General features: G+C 43.5%; 1 protein-coding gene across 2 annotated transcripts in view; it reads right to left on the bottom strand.

Annotated features, from left to right (window-relative positions):
- Positions 1-2,103: 2,103 nt before the first annotated feature.
- LOC144772458 (uncharacterized) overlaps positions 2,104-19,970 on the bottom strand; it is a 43,930-nt gene continuing 26,063 nt past the window's right edge. Inside the window, exons 3-4 of one of the 2 annotated variants that reach the window (XM_078656793.1) lie at positions 8,017-8,163; positions 2,104-2,325 (exon numbers count right to left, since the gene is read on the bottom strand). In XM_078656793.1, the coding sequence (XP_078512919.1) occupies positions 8,021-8,163 (143 nt within the window). In that variant the 3' untranslated portion in view covers positions 2,104-2,325; positions 8,017-8,020. The remainder of the gene's footprint in view (positions 2,326-8,016; positions 8,164-19,970) is intronic. The other variant, XM_078656795.1, reaches the window with a different exon arrangement.

Here is a 19,970-nt window from a genome sequence, read left to right as displayed (position 1 = left end):
TCGGAGGGGTCTGGAGGTGATATAAGGAGTGACCAGATCTTTGAGTATGGGGGGAGCTTTTCCATTGAGAATTTTGTGCGTGAGGCAGAGCGCTTTGAACTGTACTCTTTGTATGATGGGTAACCAGTGTAGTTCGTGGATAGCTGGTTTGGCCGAACAACGGGTCTCAGTGTTGGTCAAAATCCTAGCAGCAGCGTTTTGTACTACTTGTAATTTAGTTATAACCTTCTGGGGGACACCCAGGTACAGTGCGTTGCCGTAGTCCAGTCTTGATAGGACGAGACCTTGGATCAAGAGTTTCCTTGATTGGAAAGGGAGCAATGGCAGAATTTTTCGGGTGGACCGTAGGATACCGAAGCAAACTCCAGCCGTTTTCCTGGCTTGGGTTTGCATGGTGAGGTTTTTGTCAAGCCATATACCGAGGCTTTTAATCTCAGGCTTGGGAGTTGGGGGTTTACCCATACAGGGGGGCCAGAGGGAGTCTGGATGGAAGTGAGCTTGGTTCCCCATCACCATGATCTCGGTCTTGTCGCTATTCAGCTTCAAGGGAGATCTGTCCATCCAGCTGACTATGTCTTTTAAGCAGGAGTAGAGGTCTATGGTGGAATTTTCCTGCTGGGAGAGGGAAACCACCAGCTGCGTATCATCTGCGTATGTCAGGAGTTTTATCCCGTGTGGGGTGACAATCTTTTCCAGGGGGGACATATATACGTTGAAGAGTGTAGGGCTCAAGGAGGAGCCCTGAGGCACTCCGTAACGTATAGGGGTCTCTTTCGATGTAAAATTGCCCTCTATGACCTGGAATGAGCGGTCCTGCAGAAATGATTTCAGCCAAGACAGGGCGATGCCTGTGATCCCAAGGTCTCTGAGTCGCTGGGCCATGATCTGGTGGTTGACCGTGTCGAAGGCCGCGCTTAGGTCCAGGAGGATCACTGCCACTGATCCTCCTGTGTCCATGATCCTCCTGGCTTCCTGTGGGGTTAAACTGTCCATAATGAGGATAACCTAATTGAGTTGTACTATGATTGAGTGCTATCTAGTCATTGAGAGAGTCTGGAGGTTGGAGAGGTGTGTTTGTACATCTTCGGGAGGTTGCTAACTTCAGTTGGTAACAGTTTGTTTAGAGATAGTTGTGATTTTCATGCCTAAAATCCTATTAATACAAAAGGTCTGTGCTTGGTTTAGTGGTGTAGGTGGTAGTTCACATTTCCTCCATAGTTTGTCTTCTCGTTTAATTTGTGAATGTAGTATTTGTTTTCTCTACCACTGACTTGGTTATTTCTAGGGGATGAGAGGTCCATGTTTCCTTTTTTCCTGGAGTCTGATTGTGATTTTGGACAGTACTGATGCTGTCTGTTTGTTCTGATATCAGATCGTTTATATCGTGAAACAATTTTGGCGAAGTTATATCTTTTTTTTTAGCATTTCAGTGTAGTAAGGGTGTTGTTGTCAGACTTGCTTTCTGCCATGATGTGATTCTTCCATGTCCATTAGATATCGTTGTGGCAGTAGTTTAGTTTAGTTATGTATTTTAGTTGTCAAACTGAATGGGGTGTTTTGGCTTAATCAGGTGATTTAGTAAGGCTAACGGTGTGTTACAATAGGTGGTAGTTGTGTTTGCTGACTTTAGTTTGCGTGTTTCTTGATATTGAGGACTTTGGTGAGACTCTAATATTGCACCTGAACATTAAATATGGTATTTTCTGACCACTGTAGCAAAGCCTAATGACTTTATGGAGTAGATGAGGCCATAACTTATGGGTTGATCTTCAGAATCCACCCACAGGTAGAAGTTTCCCAGGCTTATTAGCATTTTTATAAGATGTAAGATTGAATGATGAATGTAATTAAAAATTTAGATATCCCTTGGATGGTTGACTGGGTAATAAAGAATGACAATCATTTGTAACATAGTCAGACAAATGTGAGAAGCTCATCTTCAGCCTCTTCTGACCTTCATGCACTGAAGCACATCAATGTTTACATGTTGGATCGGGATTCAGATGTGCAATCTAAAATGTGGTCCATAAGCAATAAGTAAAACTATTGAAGGATCACACTGATTTGGATATGGAGATAAAACCTAAAAAAGTACAAGAAAACTGATATGCACATATTTTTTTTATTATTTTAGGCAAAAATGTTCACAAAATACCAGCAACATGCATAGGAAATAGACAAATGCCGGATACAAAGGCCAGATTAAATAAATCTGCCCCACTAATTAATACAAATCCACAATGCAAGCAAATCTTTGGCTTTACATTTATTTGCTATGTTGTATTTTAAAGGGGAGAGGCAGAGGTTCATCTTGATACTATCCACCTAAAAGAGGAAAGATATTTAGACATAGTCAATAGTTGAAAGACTCCAGAGTGATACAAGATTATTCAATAAAAATTTGCAATTTATGGATATACAGTATTTAATGCACTTAATGCATTTTTCTCAAATTTTCTATGTTGTGGTATTTGTCCTATTGGCAGATTATACAGAACACCTTCGGAGTGGTATCTCCCATACCAGTAAGCCAAACTGTATAATTCCCATTGTGTAAGGGACTCTACTACATTTGCAAGTAGAAATATAGAATGAAGTGACAAACAGTGAAATAACACAAATTTAATAACATCTACATCCAAAATATCCCCCATACATTAATATTTCCCCAAAAATAATTTTTAACTGTTTTACATTTTAAATCCCTAAATTCTGTTAAATTCGCTTCACATATATTGTCTAGTTACTATTCTAATTCATTTTTAAAGTGCATTTGGCAGAATGTACATGTGTCAATATGTGTGTATTGGGGTATTCATGGTTCTTAAAGAAAATTATAGCAGATGTTTTGAGTCAGAATTTTTGCAGTTTATACTTCTCCATTTTATATTTTCACAGGCTTTTCAGTCTTAACCCTTTCCAAGTTGTGCGAATTTTCGCGCTGTGAGGCGTTTTATTGAGTGGGCGGAGTTTGGACGGCCCCCGGCCGTCCTCAGCACACGCCCACCATGACATCAGACGGCCATGGGCCGTCCGAAGCACATCAGGGGTTAATTAATTCTCCGTTTATTTACGAACGACATGTATGCTTTGAAACCAAAGGATTGCCTGTCTCCAATCTCCTATTGCTGAGGGGTGCTACCTACGTACGTGAAAGTTATGGCCTGAATCCCAGTGCTGTACTAAAAACAAGCTTCAGAATTGGTGTGTGCTGTTTTCTATCTTTTAATTATGATTCTTCTTATTTGATAAACAGTGAGAAGAATTAGGTGTTAGGAATAACACTTGGTATGGCTTTCTGTCAGAAATCAGGTCATACATCTGGGATAGGTGACTCCTATCAACATAATAGACACAATCTGCTTATGTCAAAACAAAGATTCAAGAGAATTTCTTCTGAACTCTGGGTAATTTTGTCCCAAGGGGTGATACCCCTAGGGGTGGCAGTGATGCGCTATAAAGTGCTGATTGATTGACGAGCAGTAGGCAATCCCCAGAGAAGTGCATTTTAGGTTAATGCAATACCAACTATTTCAAAGTAATGAACACAATACAATAAAATTCCCAAACTCATTTAAAATAAAAAATAAGGTAATGACAGCAAGAGCACTGAAATAATGTAGGCCGGAGATATTAATTTAAAAAGGTTTAGGGCAAAGGCACCAAGAAAATGTAGAACATCAATCAAATTTAGCTGTTCATGACCTTCCCTTCCAGCAGAGTTAGTAGTTCTTGGATCTGTCTCTTCCAGCAGGACTTCTTCTTCAGGTGTACCCTTCCAAGGTACACGAATATTCTGAGGTGGTGGCGGTTGAGGTGCTACATTTATAATGTACACTAGGGAGTGTTTGGAGAAATTCTGCTACACAATCCTAATTATTTCCTTCAGCCCCTCTAGTGCCTTTTGTAGCACTTCCTCTTTGTTTTACTATAAAGATACCCAATATCCCATCTTCATTATGGCAATAGGACAGACTCATTTTGCCACTAAGCAGGCCTGCCTTCAGCTGCTTAGTGATTCTCCTATTTAGAAGAGCTCTCCTACCAACTGAAAAGGCCCAAACCGGTTCTACTCCCCAATGTATATGGAGCCTGGCACTCTAGGAAGGTCATGCGAATGAATAAGAGAAACCATCCATGGCATCTCCGATTTAAAAGAGGTAGTGCTAAGGCTGCCGAATACTCTACTGACTGGTTCTGTTTATGCCTAAATTGCTAATCCTTGCTTTGTGGTCAGCGTTTCATACCCATCTGCTACTCCAAGACTCCGAGGCAGGCTATTGTCTTCTGAGTCAGGTCATTAAAGTCTCCTAGCCACAGATGTGCGATTCGATCTAGAAAGACTGAGTGTCAAAACTGGTTTTAGGCCAGTGTTGACTCCTGGAGCAGAAAATACATTTTTATAAATGTACTTTTCCACTACAGTAAAATCTGATATCACTATTAAGAGACTGATTTAGAAATTTGACGGATGGGCTACTCCGTCACAATGATTACAGATATCCTGCCTGCCAAAGTATAAATCCCATTACATCCATGGAATTTATATTTTGGCGGATGGGATATCCATCACCATTATGACGGAGTACCCAGTCTGCTGAGATGTTAATCAGGCCGCAAGTCACGTTTTGGAAACTTAAATGGAAGATACCTTTAAAGCATTTTATTAACGTTTACATAGATGAATATACAAACTACAAATTTTAATCCTTTTGGGTTTTAGTTTAGTGTGAGACCACATTAACCTAGGACAGCTATATGATCACTCTGGCTTCTCTACTTATACATCGCTGCAACAATCTTTTGATCTTCCACACCAGTCATTTTTTAAATATCTGCAATTTAGAGATTACTTCCTCAAATCACAATTAACGCAATCCCCGCACTATAACCTAGTTCTTACATGCCTTCTAAATCTCACTCTCAAAGCTAGAATTAGCTAAATGTATACACATTTATGTAGCTTCAGAAGTGCTGATCTTAGCCACTTAGCTAATAAGTGGAGTCTTATACTTAATATGGAAACGGATACATCTGAAATTATGTTGGCTTTAGATAATTTAAATGATTCTGTACATTCTATAAATCTGAAGCTACAACAACGGATAAAATAATTAAGTGGCAGCAGTCCCTACAGGTTTCTGCCAGTGGGGGTACGGATAGAACATGTTGTCCTCAGTGGGGCCAAAGGGCAGCTGATACTCTTCATATGTTTTAATCCTGTCCTATACTATCGGATTTCTGGAAAAGTGTCACACAGTATATTGGCCAGCACTTGGGCTTTGATCCAATTTTTTCTGTAAAAGAGATTATGCTGGGGTTTAGGGTGTGTGGTGATCTTTTCATGGGTTGCTTTTTGTCCATTCTGTTAGTAACCACCCATCTTTGTATTGCAAGAGAGTGGATTACTCCTAACTCTCCTTCATTATTCGATTGGCTTACCCTCATGAAGGATATTTATGAAGAAGAATATGCATTTGCTAAAACTTGATCTACTCGCTCAATGCTAAGATTTGGACGTATTTGGAAACACTTTGAGGATTAGTATGGTATGCTATCAGACTGAAGGTGGATGTCCCCAGGATGTAGCTACATTTACATGTATATTGTCTACTCAAATGCTGATCATGATTTATTTCTTTGTGTTGCTGTCTAATGTTCTGTTTTGCTTCTTGCTCATGTGTCTTATGTTTTGTGCTTTTTATTATTACTAATGTTCTGACTGTCTATGTCTCTTTTTCTTCTTTTTTTCTTTTTATGTATGCACCCTCCGTTAAAATCAAAAACAAAAATAAATAAAAATAAAAAGAGAGCACATTAACCCCAATATGTTGTGTGCTCTATTTTAATTTTTCCAAACAAAAGAAAAAATGTTCACAAGGAACTCATTCAAACTGACATTATAAGCTTATGCAAGACAATTATACCTTGCTTGAATTAATCCAAAAAAAAAATACACGATCTTTCAAATGAATCTGTAAATATTTAAACTCTAGAAAGCCGAGACGACAATCAGCCGAAGTGAGCGTGATTTATTTCATATTCACAGTAATCAAAAAACATACCACAAAGTGAAAAAGGAGAAAGGCACTTTTCAAAATATGTACAATATGCACAACGTATGGTGATTTTTGTGAACCCCAGAGGAATGACCACAACCTAACGGTGGTGCAAGGAGTGTTTCTAAGGGGACTTGAAAGAATGAAATGGTAATTGGAAGTAAAAAGAGGAGCTTGGCGTTTGTAATACAGTGGATAATAGTTATGGCATTTAGCGGCTCTCTCTTTAAGAAGTCGAAGACGTTTCGACCCTCTCTGGATACAGGGCTCTTCAGGACAGGAGTGCTGGGGTCATTAGTCAGACTTGATTAGATAGTAGAGGGTCTTATAGTGGAAGATGATGCTTCCCAATAGTCCAGGAGGGAGGAAGGACCTGTAATTTTCTATGGCAATCAATTCAGCGCAGGATCCAAAAATAAGAAACTGGGAATTGTGCAGTAATTCTAGAGTCTTGGCGTGTCCACTCCACTTAGTTCATGGGACTACCAGACTGTAATGCTTGTAATTTGTAATTGGATAACTTCCTTAACCCGAGTTGAGCTCTCGGTAGTCCGTAATTAATACGTGGTAATCGATAACGTGAGTTGATCCTCGTGTGGTGCTTCGTTGTCAGCCCGGGTCCTGTATGGACACACCAAGACTCTAGAATTACTGCACAATTCACAGTTTCTTATTTCTGGAGAGGGTTGAAACTTTCCGTCGCCGTTACAAGGTTACTTTGTCAGACTTGTGTCTATCATCTGTAAAGTTCTAGAATAACAAGATAATTTAAGGTGAAAGATAATTTTATGTTTTCTAGTGGAGTGTTGTGAAACCATTTAGTAGCCTTAACATTGTGTGAGTTTGCATTACCCTAGATAATTGTTTTATAACAACAGTAATTGTTTTATAATTACTATTTTCAAATTTTGCTGGTTCCATATAACCTCAAGAGAGGATTTGAACTTCTGCTACTATTGAACTTGAAAAGTGCCTCCAAATTCCATATTTAGGACACCTTCTGGCCTTATGTTGAATGGTGTCATTTGTAGTAAAAGTAGCTGCAGAGCTAGCCAATTTGTTCCCACAATGACCATTGCTGATAAGATCTGCATTCCCAGAGAATTCCTATCTTAATACATGACTTCTTCAGACTTTTCACGCATCTTTTTCCATATCGCTGTTTGGAAGGGGTGCCCTCATCATGCCCTTTTCAAATAACAATTTTCTTTTGTAGTCACAAACTAAAATTGTGATTCGGTAGCATATTACTGTATTACAATTTGTGTTTGGAACATACTACAGGCCATTTTGTGGTGTAAATTGTCAGATTTTACAAACTAGAACCTTTTATGACTAAAAAAGCCTTAGGGCCTTATTACGAGTCTTGGGGGGGTGGGGGGGAAGCGGCGGTGGCAGTCTTCTGACTGCCCTATTATGACCAAGGTGGTCGGACTGACCTGGGACCACCACAATCAACAGAGATCAGAGATCCCTGGCCATGTTGCTGTGGTCTTGAGGCCGCAAAATGCTTGTCGGGACCGCTGCGGCCCAGCCAAGCATATTACGAGATTCCTCACCACCACATGTGACTGCCACGAAAAGTGTGGGCCCCCCTCAGGTGCATGCATCCCAGTACCTACAAGGGATGGACTGCAGCAGTGCATGCCATGCAGGTACTGATTATGATGTTTCCATTGCGTTGCCTATTTTATTACCACTACCGTTGGAACGCCAAAGAACCTCCCGCCAGACAGGAGAAAACTCCTAATCTGGCAGATGGTTCAACCACAGCTTTGGTAGTGCTGGAGTGGGCGATCTGCTCCCGCACCGCAAAACTCATAATAAGGCCCTTAGTATGTCTGGCTCTTTTCCCTAAAACTAACACCCACCCAGTCCGAATATTCTCATGTCTGATGACCTTTCAACAACTTATGCCCATGAACACAAGACACTGATAAATTGATAAATACATAACCATTTCAATTTCTGTGATAGAAACACCAGGGGACTTCAGGGATACTTGAATCGAAGCAGCATCCTCTTTTGAGACATTCCTTTGAACTGATGGTTGGGAAGCCACATTCTTTTCTGATGTTCGCTTTCATTAAACATTTACTGCGATCTGGCAAAGGAAAATTATGTGTACACAATAAAACATGTTGCACTTTATGCTTTGACCAGGTCCATATCAATATGATGCTCACTAACTGTGTCAAGATATCAGGATGGCAGATACATCTTTGCTTAATGGATCCAGTTCATATAGTCATTTGGACATATTAGGTTAACTTACATGAGAAAATGGCCTGATATGTGAACACAATCTATCCATATCACTAATACACCATAAATGTATTGATACAAAGAAATATGGTAATGGTGTAAAATCATGTGTGAGTATACCCTATTACAGTGGCAGGGAGTGGATGTTCTTCTGCAGTGAGGTCCCTTAAAAGTTTGGGACATGGTGAATTTGTGGGTATTTTTGAAGTTTGCTCCAACTCACTCCCATCTAGGAAAGGATCAGAGATTTACTTAGACCAAGAATGGAAATAAATCCCTTATCAGGGAGGGAAAGACAGGGGAATAACAAAAATATAGGGAGTTGTATGGGAAGAGATGTTCTCCAGAAGAAAGAATGTTCTCTCTGCTGAGGAATTTTACCCAATATGCAAAAGTGCAGTTGCCCAAATGTGATGCCATTTTCTCATGTGCTATTTGGTACAGTTGTGCATGCAGATGTGGCTCATCTTCATAGCAAATGCTGATTCACAAAGCTTTCCCAGCAGTGCACCTGCAACGATTGACAGTTTCCCGGCATATTTCGAGGAACCTCCTATAATTCCATACACAGTTGGCTACCTGCATCGACAGGAGGATGTAACCCTGTGGGTGCAGATTTACAGCATGCGTTTGTGAACTGGGACCAATATATCCACATCGAATTGTCTGAAACAGCACATTACTATAAGCACAGTTAAGAAAAGTAGATTATGCCCTTATTACAAGTGGCCTATTGTTTGGTGTGATATTGCATTTATTTGATAAAACCCAATTCTGCATTATTCACAAGTTATTGGGTTCAGTAAGTACCACCTAACATAAGTTTCTGGAAATGACATACACATTTTGGTGCCTACTACACCAAAATCAGTATGTTCCGGTAATTACTGGGCATTTTTCTGGAATTAAATTCCATTAGGTTTAATCTGCCAAATGTTAGCTTTAGGGGTTGGACTTTATCGCACCAGTCAATAACGGAATAAAGCTTACATTACTTACAATGTTTAACACTGTGCAAACAGGTGTTGTCACATGGTTCAGAATTTATGTGCCACTATGAAGGGCCTAAGAACCGAGCTGTGAAATGATGGAATTGCAGCACAGACATGTGCTCAATGATTATCAGTAATAGCATGCTATGAATTTCATGAAGTTCATTTGATAGGTTAAAATTGATTCAGAAAATTCAGATCTGCATGGATTTCATGTGATCTCAAAAAAAAGAACAGCATTATACCACACTCATAGCAAACTGAATTTAGTCATTCAATAAGAAGAATGAACTGGATGAAACTGAGTATTAATGTAATATTAGGGATGCAGGATTTACAAGATCTGCAAGGTAGCTGGTCATATCAGGGTGGCGTTAGCAATACAGCAACAATCAACTGGAATTCGTTATATCTTCAACAAATTTCAAGTGAACAAAAGCAGATGCTGGGTTGGTCCGGTTAGGAACACAGAGAGCTGCTTCTCCTTAAGGCATACATTCAAACTTTAGGGGGGTTGGCAGATGTATTAATTTTTTGAGCTGCATTGTGCAAGATGCAAACACAGTGCAGAGCCATATCTACTAAGATTGTCCTGCTGCTGCTATTACTCCCTGCGTTGGCATTCTAGGTTGCCTTGTGTGATGTCCCAGTAATGCCCGCACCCTTTGACGCAAAAGTGATGCGAGGCAATTGCATAGAAACACATGATGAAGGTCATTATATTGCAGCCACAAATACGAATGTGCAATGTATCTTTAAAAAAACAAACATTTTTATTGATTTAATGTAAATGACCAGTACAATGAACACACCCTCCAAAATCCCAACTGCCCCCACAATGTTGCCAACACCATTCTCAAAGAGCTCAGTGATTACACATCGTACCACTGATGTAGCCATTCATAGTGAGTCAGCTAATCGTGTAAATATGGAAAGTCACAATCCACCAGCTGTAGAGACAACCCAAAACTTCAGGCAGACCACAAGGGAGCACAGGTTGGATACAGGGATCAGCCTGTGCCTGCTGAAAAGTACATTACATGAGTCTTCAAAGGAGCCAAGATGCAGGAAGCAAAGAGGCAATTCATTGTTGACTAACTGCAGAACTGGAGGTGATGCGTCGGCCCGAGTCGCGCGAAGTGGAAACCCGTCGGAACTGGAGTTGAGACACAGGTAGCAAGGAAAAGTTGGAGATGTGTCGGAAAATGACAATGAGTCTTGCAGTCGGCGATGCCATATCCGTAGTCCATGCAGCAGCGGCGATGTGTATGTGTTGTGGGAGATGCACCTGTTCCAATTGTTGCAACATTGTCAATTTGTAGATTCTAGCAGGTGCAGCACTTTATACCCGCTTCCAGGGTCTCAGCACTGGATTGGCACCACTTGGCAGTGCAAGATTTGCGGGCAAGCAAAGTCTGGGTGCTGTTGCAGGTTGATGAAAAGTGTTTGATGTCCCTGAGGCTTGAACCAGAGGGCAACCCAGCATGCCTTTGGAGTCACTCTGGGTTAAAGTGAGATGGGTCCAGTCCTTCCTCAGCAGGGCAAGGGAAAGCAGGCAGCAGGTCAGAACAGCAGAAAAGCAGTCCGTCCAGGTCCTGTCGAGTGGCAGTGCTTGTAGCAGCACAGCAGTCCTTCCTCATGGAAGAGTTTTTCGTAGGTCCAGAATTGTACTGAGTTGGTAAGGTCACAAGTCCAGTTCTTAAACCTAATGGTGCTTTGAAGTGGGGGAGACCTCAAAGAGGGGGCTTTAAAGTGCATAGAGGTCCTCCCTTCCTGCCCTGGCTCCAGGCTCACTATGGGGGATAAGCAGTCTTCTGTGTGGTGACAGGACACTTCCTATTCAGGTGTAAGTGTGAGCCTGTGGCTAGCTCCATCCTCCAATTCTGACCAGGGTGGCCATTAAGATGTGGGTGGCCCATCAGGGACACCTATGCTCTCTTTGTGTGTGCCTGTCTAGACGGAATGCACAAAGCATGAGTTCAAAACAGGTATGGGCTCTACTTCTTCAGTGTCCAGACCACAGCAAAGCCTTCTCTTTCAATAGCACTCCACCTCTGTTCACTGGGAAGTAACCACCCTAAGATGAAAGCTACAGGTTGGTCTAGGCCCTCTTTATTTAGCTGCCTCTATGCTAAGTTCTGAGGCATCTGTCTGTACTATAAATTCCCTGAAAAACCGAGGGGCCTTGAGCACAGGGGCTCTGCATATTGTCTGCTTTAGAGAGCAAAATGCTTTAGATCATGCCTCTGTCTAAATCACATTTGTGTGCTGCTTCCTTGATTTAAGGCCTGCCCAGGGGGCAACAGTGCTGCCATATCACTTTGCAAACCTCCTGGTGTGCCCTGTGAGGCCCAAGAAGGCCCTCACATCAGTGTGTTTTTTTTGGGGGGGGTCTCTCAGGCCATGATAGTCCCTATCTTGGCCTGGAGGGGCTAAGTACACCACAGACCCCTGCCATATCTGGCACTTACTGACCTTGATAGTCAGGCCTGCTTTTTGAAGGGCCTGAAGCATTTCCTGCTGATGAAAGAGGTGATCCTTCAAGCTGCGACTGACGACAGCTGTGTCATCCACATACGCAGCACTGAAGGCCTCCATACCAGGCAAAACTTGGTTCAGCAGCCTCTGGTAGGGGGCATGGGCATTCTTTAAACCAAATTGCATCACTCTTAATTAGTAGTGGACCCCTGAAGTAAAGAAGGCTGACCTCTCCTTGACTCCTTCAGTTATTTTAATCTGCCAGTACCCTGAAGTAAGGCAAAGGTACTTAGGAACTGGGCAGCCCCTAACCTATTATTCTGCTCATCAGCCCAGGGTATATGATGAGCATCAGTCTTGGTGACTGAATTGAGCCCTTTGTAATCTACACAGAACTTGAGTTCTGGTGTAGTGTCTGGTGGGGCAGCTTTTGCTACCAGCACCACAGGGCTGGACCAGGGACTGCTGGAGGGTTCAATCACCCACCAACTGCAGCATCTTTGAAACCTCATCTTTGATGCTGGCCTTCACTTTGTCAGACAGCTTGTAAGTTTTATTCTTGACAGGCGGTCCCCTGTGTCCTCATCATGGGTACACATGTGGATAGTCCCAGGAGTAAGGAAAATGAGAAAGAAGAACTGTCCTAATCACTGGCCGCCGTTCCTTTGCTGTTCTGAAGCCAGGGTAAGAGAGAAGTATACAACTTCTACTGAATAATCCTTCTCTTTGGAGGCTAAGAGATCAGGAAGATGTTCACTTTCCTCTTCAACCCCCACCCTACTGTCACCAACAACATAGTGACCTCAGACCTCTCAAAGTGGGGGTTGAGCTGGTTGATACGGTGTACCCTATTGGGGCACCTGGGGGTCTTGAGGTCTACCCCTTCCTCTCAACTAACTCAAAGGGCTCACTCCAATGATCTTGGAAGACCCTGGGTTCCTTGGGTTCCATCACTCACACTTTATGCCCAGGCTGTAATTCCACATAGGTAGTCATTTGGTCATGCCACTGTTTCATCACCTCCTGTCTGGGGTCCAAGTTGTTAGCAGATTGCTTCCACAATGTAGTGTAGTTCCTATATTCCCAATAGGCTCTGCGCATTGGAATAACATAAACGATAGTTTAGACGTAGGACTGAGGTCTACTAGGTCTCTATTGAATATGTTAGACTAAATTCTGAATGTCAGCTAGCTCAGAGGTCACTAGAAACTTTCTCGAGTAAACAATAAGGTGTTAAGTTTTCTGAATAGACAAGAAGGGATTAGTTTCTGACAACCGCATAAACATGACAACTTTGCTCCCCTAGAACAAGGAGTATATCTCCAGAGTCGCGGAAACAATAGATAGCTATTTCACTCAGTCAATCGTGCATGCTTAGTTTCACCAGGAGTGCAGAGAAATAGAGAGATGGGCGTTTTCAATAAAAATGGTTATTTATTGAGCAGTCTTCTTTCTCATGCAAGAGAAGTGAATTGCCACAATTGCAATACTTGTTATAAAGTAAAGTGCGTACAGTAAAAGCAGTATTATGAAATAATACTGTAAAAGCATGTACATGGTTTCTAAGCCATAAGATACTTAAAACGGATAAAATACATACAATGATAAAAGTTGACTGAACGTACTCAACTGGTGCATCTAAAATACGTCTACCCCGGTGTACCTAACCTAAGCCTAGTACGTGGAAAGGAGTAAATGAGTTGTACTTTTAGTTAAGATAGCTTTTGCCAAGAATCTGAATCAAGAATTCTCTAAGGGTCTAATCAGCTCTGTACCTTGGTTATAGAATGAAGGAGGTCTTGTATCTCTCTCTCAGGACTCGATCTCCCAGCAACCTGCGAGGGTGACCGGAAAACACTGGAGCTGGATTTCTCGGCAGGAGAAAAGACAGCGTCTCTCTCAGTGCGGCAATGGGAGGGTCGGCTTCCTTCGGCACTTGTTTCAGCCGGGCGTCGGGCAATTAGATAGCCGATCTGCTCCAAACCACCGTGTTTTTTGCTAAGGCATATGCTGGTATATTTAAACCTGGAAGGTGCCTAGTTTGACGTAAGGTGGGACATAAGACGTCACTAAGAACTCGCAGTTCTTTCAGGACTCCAGGAGTTCTAGGACAAATCAATACAGAAGCAGGGGGAATTCCCGGGCTGCTGGAGGCTTGGTTTTTTTAAGAACGCGTTGTGCTTTCTAGGGGTCTATGGGAGTAGCCTTGCCGTATTTGGACTGCATTGGCTATGACTTAATATGGATATGATTCTTATGCCTTTATAAGGATATGATTTGATATAACAAAATAAGGGCATAAATCGGGAATATTTAAATACTTTCCTAGATACGTTTACAACAACAACTTGGACATCTGGATCCTGAAGGTCAGCATGTAGCTAACAACAACCTAGAGAGGTTTCCTGGGAGCTTGCACCCACCCTTCTTCACCAAACTGAGAGGTCTCTTTATTGGATGGCCATGCAGAAGCTCAAAGGGGCTAAATCCAACGCCCTTCTGTGGTACCTCTCTGTAAGTAAAGAGACGGAATGGCAAGAGGACGTCTCACTTACCCCTCAGGCAGGCCGTTGATCATGCCTTTGAGGTTCTTATTGAATCTCTCAACAAGCCCATTGGTTTATGAATAGTAAGGGGTGGAGAACTTGTAACTCTACACTCCTTCCACACTGACTGCATATAAACAGATATGATGTTGATGCCCCTGTTAGACACTACTTCCTTGGGGGAAAACCACTCTTGTAAAAGTCCCCATTAGAGCCTTGGCAACTGCAGGTGCAGTTGAAGTCCAGAGGTATGGCCCCTTAGTATATTTTGTCATTGTCCACCAGGACAAGGGAATACCTGTTGCACAACCAATTCAACACCATCTACCAAGACTTTGCACCCCAACCCCCACCAAGACCAGCATCAACTGCATAATGCTGACTGGTGTACACCTACACCATCTCACATCATGGAGCATCCTTGCAGAGAAGGAAACAGCATCCATCATGCGATTTATCCACTCCTTAGCACCAGCAGACCCCTGACCACATCATACTTTCAACCTCGGTAATCAACTCATCCAAAGAACTCACCAAGGTCTTCAACTCCTCAATTACCAAGGCCCACTTCCCCCAGAAATGCTTATGTAAATCCACTGCTGAAGAAGCCACCTGCATCACCTGGGAAACTAAAGGACTAGTCTACCATCTCCCAGCTCCCTTTCCCTGCTAAGGTCATCGAGAAAGTCATCAACATACAGCTCACTAGATATCAGTCTTTGGAGCTAACAACAGCACAGCGACAGCCCTAATCACAGCCACTGACAACATCAGAATGCTGTTGGACCCCATCCTCATCAACCTCTCAGCAGCCTTCGACACCGTGTCCTACCACACACTGCTAGACAGACTCCACCAGATCAGCATCGAGTAGCAGCCCTCAAGTGGATCGCATCCTACCCCACAGGAAGAACACAAAAGGACATCCTCCCACCCTACTCATTGCTCCCTAAGAACATCACCTGTGGTGTACCTAAAGTCTGATCACTCAGCCTAACCATCTTCAATGTATTCATGGCACCCCTAGCAAACATGGTCAAGAGCCCAAACTCAACATTCAAAACTCAACATCATCTCCTACAACTCAACACCAACAAGACAGAAGTACTCATCTTCAGGAAAGGCAAGGAAAACTTCTGGAACAATTAATAGTGGACACCTGGCTAGGCCCAACTTCCAAATCCACTAAACACGCCTACAAGCTAAGCATCATCCTCGACAGCCAGCTCTCCATTAAAAACTAGGTGAGTGCTGTCTCCTCTGCCTGCTTTCTCACCTTCTGTATGCGCAGAAAGGTCTTCAGATCCCTCCCAACACCAGACAAACTGTCACACAAGCTCTCATCATCAGTACAACAGATTATAGCAACTCCCTCTACATTAGAACCACCATCCATCTCATGACGTAACTTCAAACAATCCAGAACACTGCAGCCAGACTCATCCTCAACCTCTGCCGGTGGACTCACATCACCCCTTACCTCAGGAAACTCCACTGGCTACCAGTTGCGAAGAGATGCCAGTACAAGCTCCTCATCCTCGCTTACAAGGCCCTACACAATGAAGGACATCAACAGTGTACTTCAACACTGAACACTCAAATGAACCTACCTACAAGGAAACTCAGCTCGCAATTCCTCTTCCTAATAGTCACATGTCGCATCCGCCGGACCAAAAGGCCGCTCCTTCTCCCACCCGGTGGATAAGACCTTTATAAATCTCCCCCTGCACCTCAGAGCATCATCATTGCTCCAGCAGTTCAGGATGGACCTCAAGAAATGGATGTGAATATGAGAACCAGCACCTTTGCCTTGAGACCCTCACGGGAGATGAAGCTGCGCTGTACAAACCTGGTTGTTTGACTGCCAGAGGTTGTCTGGGCCACATAGGGTGTAGATCCCCACCCTTTAAAGGGGGTGCCAATGACAGGCAAGGGATTAAGGGGGGTTTCAGCCTCGTACCTGTATTCCCGCTGGCCTGGCAGGTCAAGCAAGTCCTACAGAATGTATCTGAGGAAATCTTCATTGGGAGCCAATAAAAGTGGGGGACAAGCTCGACAAAGGTCTTGTCCTGCTCTAAAATTCCTGCCAGGGGTGTCTCATGAGCCAGCTCCACTAGGAAGGCCCTGTACCACAGTGGCATGACTAGTGTCCTTGGTGCCCCATGCAAACGTGTCTTAGGCTCACTTTACAGGAGGTTCCCCTCCCAGTAAATGTGGTGATTCCCAGAGGTATCACCTGCTGCCCTGGCTTCAGTCTGTTACCTCATGCCCTCCAGGGTTGGGGAAAATTCCTCCCTAGTGGTTATCCCCCCAACTTGCCATCCAGCAACTTCAGGCAGGTCACCAAGGGAGACAGTATCCTCCCCAGTGGGATCCGAGGCGACATCCTCTGGTGCCCCATCCACTTCAGCTGGCAATGGTAAAGTGCTCAGGGCCCTAAGGCCAACAAATAAAGATCAGCAAAAAATATTAGGTAAATAGGCAAATTGTTTGGGGAAAAACACCCTAAGCTGTCAGGTCTAACAAGCACCAATTGCGGCCAGCTGGTTGCGAGGGATCGGGATGAGGATATGTTTATTTTGTTGAGTATTTACTATTTTATTAGATTCCCACACATTCACATGCGCCATGACAAAAGATAACTTTAAGAGGCTTATTTTCGAACTATTATCACATTCAATGCAATTCAAATGTAACAGGTCAGTTCTGAAGGTATGTCACCGCAGAAACAAACATAAGACAAGGTTAAGTTTTAAGGCTGACCATGGCGAAGCATGTGTTGGATACAGAGACCAGGTTTGTCCTGGTCAAAAAGTTGCCTTCACAATTGGAAACTTTATTCATGTCGAGAGCTGTTAGCAGAACCATGCCGTAGACTGGAGTCGAGAGAAGGTGCTCAACGTTGATGGGAAGAAAAAGCTCTGAGTGCGAAAAGTTACACTTTTGTGCCCCTGAGGTCTTCATGGTCTATCAGATATCCTTCGATGGTTGTGTCGGTGAAGCTGCTCTATTTTTTTTTCATCACGGCCCTGCATCAATGGATTTCAGCAATGAGAGAAGAATGTAGGAGGAGCTGCGGCTAACTCAGGCCCAGCGGAGATGTGCCCTTGTCAGATAGGCTGGGTAAGGTGATCCTGGTCTATTGACGGTTCTCGAGCCACATCGTTTTTTAAAAATATTTTTGATTGCCCATGTTTTAGGGTTGGGCCGGGAGGAGTACACTTTGACCACAGCTATGGGTTTTCAACCAGGGGGACAGAGCATTTGGAGGTCAAGACTCCCTCCAGCTGTGGTCAGCAGCAAGGTCCTTGGGAGAGCCAGTAGGAAGTGGTCAGCTGGACATGCATGAAAGAGGCATGTTGTGACCCTGCACTTCAAGCAAAGCATCAGCCACATGACTCTTGGAGTCACTACTTGGGTCCTGGGTACAAGGGAAGAAGGTCCAGTCTTCTCAGTTCTTCATGCAACAGGGCAGTCCTCTTCATTATCTTCTTCAGGGCCGGGCATGCCTTTGTTCCGACTTTGTCCACGATGTGCTGCTAACCCAGCAGACTTTTTCCATATGGGTTGGCCCTGTGCAAGGACACAACACTACTGGACTGCAGTGACTAGAAACTTTGCCAAGGTGCTAGGATGGGGGTTCCCCCCTCTCTGTTTGATCCTCCTTGGGATATTTGAGGGTACAGGCAGTACCTCTCCCATCTGAACTATGGGAATGCCCTTTACCTTGGAGCTCGAGCCTCGACTTTTACAAAACTCCAAATGCTGCAGAACTGTGCTGCGAGAATCCTCGTGGGTACCCCGAACGAGCAATCTGCAAAGCCCAACCTCAGGTTTCTTCATTGGGTTCCTGTTTGGGAGAGTGTCTATTTTAAGGCCATGTGTATTACCCACAAGATGTTAACAGGGAATCGTCCCGCAATCAACCACTCCCTGGTCCAGCCTTATGTAGCAAATATACGTCTCCACTCAGATGATATAGGCCTGGCTGTAGTTCCCAAGATTAAAAGAGCTAGAAGTGGCGGTTGCCTATTCTCTTATAATGCTGCAAATCTGTGGAATACTCTCCCCCTCAGCCTACATAGGGAATCTAGCCATCTAGCCTTTCAGAAATCATTGAAGACCTGGCTCTTCCCCTAATTGTGCCGCAATGCCCCTCTTAATTACTGCCATAGCACAGGGATTCCCAGGGGTAGCTACATGCTTAACAAATACTTTTTTCCTCATTCACTAGGGCTGAAAGGGCATTTCTAGGCATGGCCCTCCTCGTTGCAATATGCGATGTTGCAGCAAAATGGTTGAGCCCCCCCCCCCACCCTTTCACATTGGCAGTGGGAGGTGAACTGGTGTAACGAACAGGAGCCAGTGGTATTCGAGGCGAGGGGCAGTCTCCGAAAGCATGGACGGGTGTGGGAGAAATGGCTGGGTTATTGACCCTGTGTATCTGTGCTGACACGTCTTGGTTGAGTACTGTATTTGTATATGCATATTCTGGTATTTACTGTGTCACTATACTGGCTTATTATATAATGTACTGTTTCCGAGCCTTGTGAACGTAAGATTTTAATAAAAGTTGTTGATCAAAACAAATCTTCCTCAGGCACAAATGTATGCCCAGTGCTATGGCTAGGGGAAACTCCTGACCACTCCCTAACCAATGGGGTTACATTTCCCATGCGTGACCCTACACACTTTTGCAGCACTTCCTGTGTGTTTTACTGTATACCATCCTAAAATGCCTCTCTCTTCCTAAATCCAACATGGAAGAAATGTTCTCCCCCTAGGCAGAGCTCTTTGTAACCAGCCACAGATGTGGCTATGGAAATGGACAACCCCTCCCCCGCGGGTCGTCACTTTAAACCAGTTATGGGCTTTCTTTCAATGGAGTTAGAGTCAAACTGATGATGGGGACAATAGAGGGGAGTGGCCCAAATGTGAGACATATTTGTCTGTCACAGTGGAGGCCTCTTTGGAGTTAATCAAGGCCCTGGGCACAGCCCCATGCCATCCTGTCAGGGGGAAGACAACACCTTCCTACACACAGGCCCTTTGTCCCTAACCTGGGAGCAGTTCACACCTCACAACAGTAGAACCATCATCTGCCAGCTGATTGCTGGAATTCTTACAGAAATGCCTTTACCGGCTTTAGGCAGAAAGTGGTTACTTTCTAAAAGAACCTTTTGCTCAATAGTTAGACAAATCCAACTTTAATATTACATTGGATTTAACTATTGAAAGAATCATTGAAATATGTTTCTAGCTACTACCAACCTGAATTTAGCCTTATTGGGTGTAAAAATGTTAATCAGTGTTTTCCTATGGAACCAGCCAGCCTTGCTTCAATGAAAATAGTTTTTGGGCGTTTTGATTGTAAGGACAAATGGAAAATAAAACCTTTACATGTACTACTTTTAAATGCAACACACCCTGCCTTTTGAGCAATAAGGTCTACTGTTAGGCCTGACACCCTTGGGTGCTAGTCTCCCAAATATTTTTCCTTCACCCTTCCTGTTTGCTGTATTTGATTTTGTTGGCTGTAGGAATCTGCTCACTTTACCATTGCTAGCCAGTGCTAAAGTGCTTATACTCTCCCTCCCTAAAAGATGGTAAAACTGGCCAGCAACTAATCG

Source organism: Lissotriton helveticus, chromosome 8, assembly GCF_964261635.1.
Source record: "Lissotriton helveticus chromosome 8, aLisHel1.1, whole genome shotgun sequence".
In the NCBI taxonomy this organism is placed as follows: Eukaryota; Metazoa; Chordata; class Amphibia; order Caudata; family Salamandridae; genus Lissotriton; species Lissotriton helveticus.
Note: the sequence above shows the minus strand (reverse complement) of the source record. Positions and strands in the feature narration are given on the sequence as shown.